At 44.7% G+C, this 8608-nt stretch overlaps 1 protein-coding gene across 1 annotated transcript; it reads left to right on the plus strand.

Annotated features, from left to right (window-relative positions):
• Positions 1 to 217: 217 nt before the first annotated feature.
• Positions 218 to 6260, plus strand: rnf152 (ring finger protein 152). The gene is made up of 2 exons (XM_027001214.3): positions 218 to 432; positions 4617 to 6260. Exon 2 carries the CDS (start codon positions 4764 to 4766, stop codon positions 5364 to 5366), a length of 603 nt encoding a protein of 200 aa, XP_026857015.2. The 5' UTR covers positions 218 to 432; positions 4617 to 4763; the 3' UTR covers positions 5367 to 6260.
• The last annotated feature ends 2348 nt before the right edge of the window (positions 6261 to 8608 follow it).

Raw genomic sequence — 8608 nt, forward strand, 5'->3', positions numbered from 1 at the left:
ACTAAATGTCAGCGTGACATAACCTAGACAAATGCAACACCAGGCTGTGCAGAAATGTTCCTCAGAAGAGGTGTCTACGTCATTTCAATGTTTCCAAGTTGCCCCACACTGGCACAATTACGATAAACAGCTACAGATGTTCCACTCACGTCGCGCGTGCAAGATTTTGCTCCTTCCTGCAAGCGCCTCGTGTCTATGGGCGTCGAGGCAGGTTGGAGCGTTTCTATTGGCCCGGGTGTTAAATAGACATTTGGTATGTCTATTGGTTACGGCTATTGGTCATTGGTTAAGTCGCGGAGGGTGTGGAGCTCGGAACGCCTGCAGAACTGTCAAAACACTATCGCGGGTTGCAAGAATGCGAGAAACGACCTGCTCTCTTAAAGCGTGGAATCCAACATTATCGTGGCGCACGACATCCCTGTCTGAAGCGAGGTAAGTCGACACTTAGAAGGGAACACTTCCAGAAACCTTCTGCTTATTCTGTTCTGCAATACGTTCAGTAACTTTTACGCCTATTTAATAGTTTTATTTCATTTTTTCCCACCACTAATGCATCAGGGCAATAGCCACTGCCTAATACGAAATACGTGGTTACGGTCGTTTACGTTGCAGAAACGGCTGTTTGTGCTCTTTGTGTTCCACTACCTTGTAAACAACTATTACTTCCTATCTTCTTTCCAGTTACATAAGCACAATGGAAACAATAGCCTATGCTTAATCATGGCGCATGCTGAGAGGTATTTAATTGAAGAACTTTATTGTTGTTGCTTTAAATACACTTTAAAACATGGAGAAAAATAGAGTGCAGGTCTAGTGTTTTTTTTAGCGGTCTTACAGTTGAGTAAGGGACCACATCTTTCTTTTAACAGGAAAAGCAAACGGTGAATGTAGTTTTTAATCTGATTCAGAGTGCGCATATGCGCTGTAGACTTGCACCAAACACACCCCGAACACTCCAGATTACAAATCCGTCAAAGAGAAAGTTGATGTTACAAGGTTATTGTTCAGTTCGAACGGTTTTATTGCAGAGCAGGACTTTGTACTGTCAGTCCAGATTGGAGTGAATAACTTATTTTAATTATTTATTTTGTTACATGCGGGCTGTTTAGAGAAACAATATGACAGCGTGGTGTGTAACATCCTGACCAACGGGCTGACCGGGAAATGCCTTCATGTTGATAGGAAAATGCATGTCTCCTGGCTAAAAACCTTCTAAAGCGTGCTTTCGTTTTATCCCCGGTCCCAAAACTACTTCAGTTCAAGTGTTCTATCAGTACTGCCTTAAAATCCTGTGGCTGTGTCCTTGGATTCGTAAATTCCTCCGAAATTAACTCGCATTATCTCAAATGATCACATGCTGATTGATGGAATCTGCACTGTGTCCCCTGCCTGATCGGATCCTTTCTTTATTGACTGTACTGCCCATGACGCTGTGGGGCAAACACGGAGACACGTGGGATGCTTACTGACTTTGACAAAACCTCGATCAATGATAAGCACTTGATGACAACTGCTTTTTGTCCCCCCCCCCCCCTTGTCTCAACGTGTGTGTGATGAGGCTTGTCGTTTCTTTGTTTAGAAATCTTGATTTATGCTCATGCCGACTGAGTTGTCCGCGTTCTTCTGTCATTCTCGCCGAGCTCTGTGATATGGAAAACAGTTCCGTGTCTTCGCCCCTGAGTCTCCTTTAACATTGCTGCGGCGTAACCGTCCGCCGGTTATTGATGTTTCCAGCGTCCGTTTCCCCAAACACGCAGGAGAAATATGGGCTCCGTTCCCAATCCCAATCCGTGTAGGCCTTCTTGGAGAACGAAGCACCCGCGTCAACAGGAACATGCGTGAGCATTGTCCCCAGTTCGCCCGGTCCACGCGAATTCGCGCGTGCTCCGCGACGCCCCCCCCCCCATGCATTTCGCTCCTCTCTTCTCAACTGCTGTTGACTAATGCCTTGCTGCGGGTTCATCTGTACGACTGATGGGCACATAGCTGATAGCCCGCTGGCAGTTTTGCCTTCTACCGTCCCACTTCTATTAGGATGAAGAATAACGTTTGCTACAGTAGAATGCTTGACCCCCCCCCCCCCCCCCCCCCCCCGAAAACCCATGCAAATTACCAAGTGCTCTGTTATTTAAACAAGGCTCGATATGGCAACGTGACGCCAGTTATGCATTTTAAGAGTCAATTAATAGAGTAATTCCACGGTGAATGCGTTTCATTAACCACGCGTCTGATGTTTGCGCTGCTTTGAGATTGGAGGGGTAACAGAAATTTGCATAATGGGAACTGCTCTGAAGTGTTGCTGGGGCAGTCTGCCCTGACGGGCCTTGGGTGAGGAAAGACAGCAGGCAATTGCGTTTAAACCATGGCAGCCTTACTCAGCATAAAATGAGCAATTGATGTGGGTAGAAATGTGGTATCTCCAAGGGCATTTTGTTAAGGTAACACCTTGATTTAGAATAATTTAGTAAGACCACCCACTGAACTCTGAACAGACGTGTTGTTTTCCCCCTTTTGGGTATAGTATCAGTGACCAAGAGGTGCTGTTCTGTGATCAGAATGTAAGTACTTTCTAAATCACCAGAAAAGGCACTCCCAATGCTTCATAAAATTAGACTCGATGACCCGTGTCGTAAAAAAAGGCGATCTGAATGAAATGTAAACGTAAACACGGTACGTCTCATTTGCTTTAGATGGCTTTCGTCAAAGCGCGTGTGTGCTTTTTGTCTTCGAGATTTTGTGGTGCTTGTTCTGCGACGTTCAGAATGGAAGAACTCGGTGAGAAGTGGAAAATTTCCGCTTTCTTAGACAATGTGCGTCTAATAACCACCAGACCCCGCAGGGGAATCTCTCCATTTATGAGACAATCAAAGGTTTAATTACATTATTAATTACTTTTCTCTCAGGGGACGGGAGTGGAATAATTGTTGATGAAGAGCTACTCAGATGGTTCTGTCCCTCAAGAGAAGAAACCAATTTATTAACCATGTTGTTAACAAAACAAGTCTTTCATCTTGTATTATGTCACGGGTACTTGAGCATATTATTATACTGAATGGACGGTACATTACATTCACTCTACAGCAGTCTGGGAAGATGGAAACATGTCATTTTCTACCAGTTGATCACATAACCACTTGAGGAGACTGTTAACATCAGTCATGCTGACTGACACTTGCGTCACTTGACTTCATTTCGCATAAATAATTGTCCTTTCTTGACAAGCATTAAAGTAAGAAATTAACTACACAATGGCTGTGTTGTAGCTCAAGGCAACGTATGCCCTCAGATAAGTTGTGAAACAAGCTTTAACCAGGTTCACCTGCAGAAGTGAGGCCATAGTCCACACTGGCGATGTGCATTCTGACACTGTGTGGTGTTTTATTTCTGTACCAAATGTGTTTTAGAACTATTTCAGAACATTCATAGAAAAACCAAATACTTTCAAATTTCTGTGGCAAATCCCACTGTCTGGTGCCTGTCAGAAGGTTCCCGTTCAGGACCCCTTATGTTAAGGTTTCTTTCCCCTGTCACGTTGGGTCGTTTTCCTTTTGACCAAGCACATAGTCTCTGTTGGGTAAAGCTATGTATTCTTTTGTGGTAGTAAAGCCCTCAAAATGCTAATAATACATTAGTTTTATCAATGCTAGTTAGAGTTAACTGTAATTAGCCCTCATTAGCTGTCATCCCATGCTAACGACCTTAGCATATTTGTATTATAAACCCCTTTAAGTGTGTTTTTACGACTCTTCATGGAAAAGACATAAAGACATGGAAAAGATGTCAGGTAGTAGTATGCTTATTCTGTTCATATCCTGCCCTTTCCGGATACTTGCATCATATTTATGAATGCTTTCATCATGAAATGGGGAATGCTTTTCAACTCCTCACCCAGATGGAGTTTTCTGTTTGCTAAGCTTCTTCCATGTTCTCCTCAGATGTGCTGCCTTGCTGGACCCATGATAAGGAGCGTTCTCCATAAAGGTTTTTGTGTTGGTCAGACAAGTTTGATTTCTTTCATCTATTTTGCATCTGAGAGATTTTTTTCCATTGCTGTTGAAGTCAAAAACAATTGTCACTTCTGTCCACTTTTTGTCCTTGACTTATATTTAACTCATTTTGACATCATCACATGTAGACGCATGCATTTACCCCCCCCCCCCCCCAAAAAAAAAACCATGAGTGTTTCACCCTGCTCTTCCAGTGTCATCTAAGAATGCTGTTTGCCTGCACTGACACCAAGGCCCTTGGCGTGTTAATGAGACGTGACCGGCTGGCTCAAAGGGCGCTTTCATTTTTGTTAAACGCAGCACCAGCTCCTTTTGCTGTCTAGCTTGGGCTTCGGTGGCCGTCACGTGCTCCCTGTGCTGGTTTAAGCAGCTTAAATCCTCTCTGATGAGTTTTCCTGTCCCCAAGGTTGGCGCCTGAGGGTTGGGCACACAACGGGCCACGCCTGACTTTCCTGCCAACACACGATAAACGTTCTTGCTGCCACTGTATGCCTGAGATTTAAAAACCCACATTTGAGCATGGGACCCACAGCCTGCACGGGCTGTGAGATTTAGATTGGATTAAATAGTCTGCCATGATGCAAATTTACCTCTGCTTGATTTATACAGATACAGCAAGATATGGATTAAAAGTCGGACAGACTGTCAAGCTACAGCAGTGTGCAGAGAGACTGGGAGAGTAGACCCCGTTGACCATTGACAGTGAGCAGTTCAGTGTCTTTCCGCGTCCTCAATGTAAAAGATCACGACGGCTTCATGACGTCTGAGTTTCCTGAAGGACGACAGCAGCAGTGGACTATGATGGAGACACTGTCCCTGGAATCCAGGCAGGAGTGTCAGATCTGCTTTAACCCCTACAGCACTGGAAGACGTCCCAAGCTGCTCCAGTGCTTGCACACATGCTGCTCAGTGTGCCTGGGCCAGCTGTGGCGGGATCACAGGGAGATCCGCTGCCCATGGTGTCGCTGCGTCACAAATCTCCCTGCCGGCCTCTCCATCGCCCAGCTCCCAGACGATCCCGATGCGCTCTCCGTCATCTCTGTCACGCCGCTCATCTCCAGGCACACGCCCGTCTTCATACGGCTGCCCGACAGCAGCTGCCACTTGCTACCTCTGCCAGGGGACACGGAGCGAACCGCGCTGCCCAGTGAGGCCACCTGCCGCTTCGACTTCAAGGCCCAGACCCTGGGAGAGGAGGAGAACGAAGATGATGAGGAAGAGGGGCCGCTGAAAAGTTCAGCCTGGACGAGCTTCTGCACCGTGTTGCTGGTGGCTATCATCCTGATCTTCCTGCTGGGCATCGTTCTGCATAACATGTCTTGCGTTTCCAAGCGATTCAGCATCATTTCTTGTGGATGAGAGATGAAGCTGGGTTCATCCATTTAACCCTGATGCTGGTGGATAAGCAGAAAATTGCTGATATGTAGATGACTTCCTTATATGTTAGACCATTTCTAATGTCGACTATAGCAATGGGTGTCAATTACAGTTCTTGACAAATGCTAGACAGCGGATTAATCTATGCAATCCTGCAGCGATCTGCAGTGTCAAAAGAACGTTCACTCAATATTTTCTGTTAAGTAGAGTATTCAGCAACAGTCAGCATGCGTCTACTTATTGTGCAGTAAGTAATATGAGTCATGTTGATGTACCCTGTTGTCAAACCACAAAATTGCAGAAATGCGCCACTCCAAAATAACACTGGACTCTGAAAATGCGATTAACCTGTAGCGACTTGTGTACAAGAATCTCGGCCAAGAGCAGAACGACGGCAAACTGTTCCATTGTTTTACAGCGGCGATGTGCTGATGTCACTGGATCTTGAACGAGCCTAATATAACCAGCAACCCATGCATTTATAGGCATTAGGATCCTGCAGTATGACAGGGACGGAAACTTTACATCCAAAAAAAAGAGAAGGTAAACCACATGGACTCAAGTTCACTCCCGTAAAGTTCTACACCTTACTGTCATTCCCATAACAACCTCGCTGTCGCTGTGCTGATATAGTTATGCACATGTCTGAGTAATTACTGGTCGCTTATCTGACCTGGGTGTGGTGACTCTCCTGCTCCTTCCTCTGGGCTAATGTTGGTTAGATTAATCTGTTGTCATCAGTGAGTAATCATTACAGTTTTGCAAGACTTGTTAAAAATTCAGTCAATGAAGAGTCAAGTACATTTGGATATTTATTTGAAGTTTAGTACTTATTTGTCAAACACAAACAAACAAATAAAAACAAACCACATTTAATATTTCATGGTATCAATTGGATATGAAGTCAGTATAAATTCTAAATATGCAATAGCATTTGAACTGCCTAGCCTGATGACAATTCGTTGAATTGTTCACTGCTTTGTGTTGAGCTCAGTTTAATTAATCTAGACTCTTCTGGGTTTTCCCTCAGCACTCCAGGGCCTGCTCATTGATACAACGTCTCACACACACATGCACACACAGACATACACAGACAGAGTGTGGTAAAAGTGTTGCCTACATACAATTTCTCTTTGCTGAGGCCTACGTGCTTGCTTGTAACATTTCAGGAAGACTCTTGGCACCCCGCCAACATGCTCTTGGCCACGGCCGCCCCAGCTGAAAGGTGAGGCTGAGGCTTTGTTTTGGGCCCAGCGGGACGGCTCGGCGGGGTGAGGGGGGGGGGTGTAGCCATCTGAGGCTTTATGAAAGATGCTGCCCACACGCCGTTATGACACCTGATCGAAGTCGGCGCTCTGCTCACCTTAGCATTGAGAAGCATGGAGGCTAGTACACAGAAACAGTACGATCAGGCAGTATCTGCACTCCTGTAACCGAGGGGTTGATCACTGATGTGTTTTTCCTGCTCCAACATGTCTGATTCGTCCCAAGTGGGGCACAATCGTGAGCTAGAAAATGTGATTTTAAGCACATTAGACTTGCCTGTACAGTACAGACCTGCCCCCTACTTTAACCCCGGAACTCCCTGAACTCCCTTTACCCCATACCATTATACCATAACTGGAAGGTTTACATACTCATACAAGAACACTAGGGTTTGAAAATAAACCAGTGCTGTTATCTTTTATGGCTAGCCACTTCCCCGTTGAAGACATTAATTCGTTTCCATGGTTATTCTACTTGTTGCAGATAGCAAACAAATTGCACAACATAGTCCTGACCAGAGGGGAGTATGCTAGTTCATAGTCTGGATGTTCTTTATAACACTGTTTGTAATTAATTATGAGAAAACAATTTCATAGTTTTACAAAAGCAGCTTTCAGTGCTTGTCAGTAAGGACCAGCATTCTCCTTAGCACGCACCGAGCACAGCTACTCCAACCCCACCAGCACTTCCACCACTGGCAGTGGGAGCTGTCCGTAGTGATCTCCATCACAAACTCCTCTCCCCTCACACAATGATTGATGTTTCCTTTAAGTGTTTCTTAAAGAAAATTTCATTCACAAATTGTTCCTTCTAGAGTGAGATTCTACATAACAGCATGATGTATAACCTGCTGCTTGGATTTTATGTTGTAATGTACAGCGAGATATTTTGAAATGACTTCAAGTCGATGTAAACTCAATGGATGGGACTTCATTTCCAAAACCATGGTCCTGATAAATGGAAAAGTAATATTAATGTAACACATTAATTAGCATTATACACAACAATGTAGATGTTGCAATTTCTCGAGGGTCTGAGTAGATAAATTAAAGAACACAGTATCTGCTTGCTCATATTTCTATCATGGGCATGTCAAGGCACAATGGTCAAAGGTCCCAATGTCAAAGGGAAATCTCAAGGTCACTAATCCTACATTTACATCAAGAGAAAAGACAGCATAGAAAAATAAAAACCTCAGTAATCAAATGTGTCCTTTGTTGTCTCTCCTGGTCATAAACAGTAGTGGACAACGACAGCCCACTTATTGCATTATAGTGACAGAACAACAGTGTCCTCGCCCTGACTGGAGAATCCAGAACAGTGTGTGTACATATTCCCAACCAGAGTGTGTATCTAGTCTGAAACAGTGTACCGTCCATCAAAACGCAGTGCCACCACGCTTCATTTATCTGCAGGTGCCTTCCACGTACGCGTAAAGCGCACACGTTTGCAGAATTCGGGGTGGTGGAGTGCCAGGCAGCGCGAGTGATTGATGGGGCTGTCTCCGTGCACTTGCACGTGTCTTTTTTTTTTTTGACTCTAGCGTTGCTAAATCACCTATAGGAAGGCTGCCTAAACAGACCATTAACACAGCACACAAAACAATGCCATGCTGCAGAGCACGAATGATTCATGAGTTACGTATGGTTTTTGACGTTTAATGTGAACTTAAAAAAAGATGTCACCTCCCACTGGATGCGAGACAAAGACGGCACATGGCACGGCTGGGCATTAACGCTGAATCCTAACAGTGCACTCCTTGTGCATTTGCTAGGTGTAAAAGCCCTCAAGGTGTGTTAGCTGTGGAATATAAAGATGGGAACTCTGCACTGCATTAAGTCGCCTACATTTAAGCAGCTAAGTGTTGTAAAAATTGCTGGCCTAGAAACTGCATACTTTTGAGATACTTTTATGGTCGAAGCCAGCCTATATCCCATGAGTTCCAAAAATCTCTATCT

This window comes from Electrophorus electricus, chromosome 11 (assembly GCF_041902795.1).
Source record: "Electrophorus electricus isolate QZ-2024a chromosome 11, ASM4190279v1, whole genome shotgun sequence".
NCBI lineage: Eukaryota > Metazoa > Chordata > Actinopteri > Gymnotiformes > Gymnotidae > Electrophorus > Electrophorus electricus.

Excerpts from the sequence above, each read along its gene's own strand:
- rnf152 (XM_027001214.3), top strand. The coding sequence starts at position 4,764 with ATGACGTCTGAGTTTCCTGAAGGACGACAGCAGCAGTGGACTATGATG.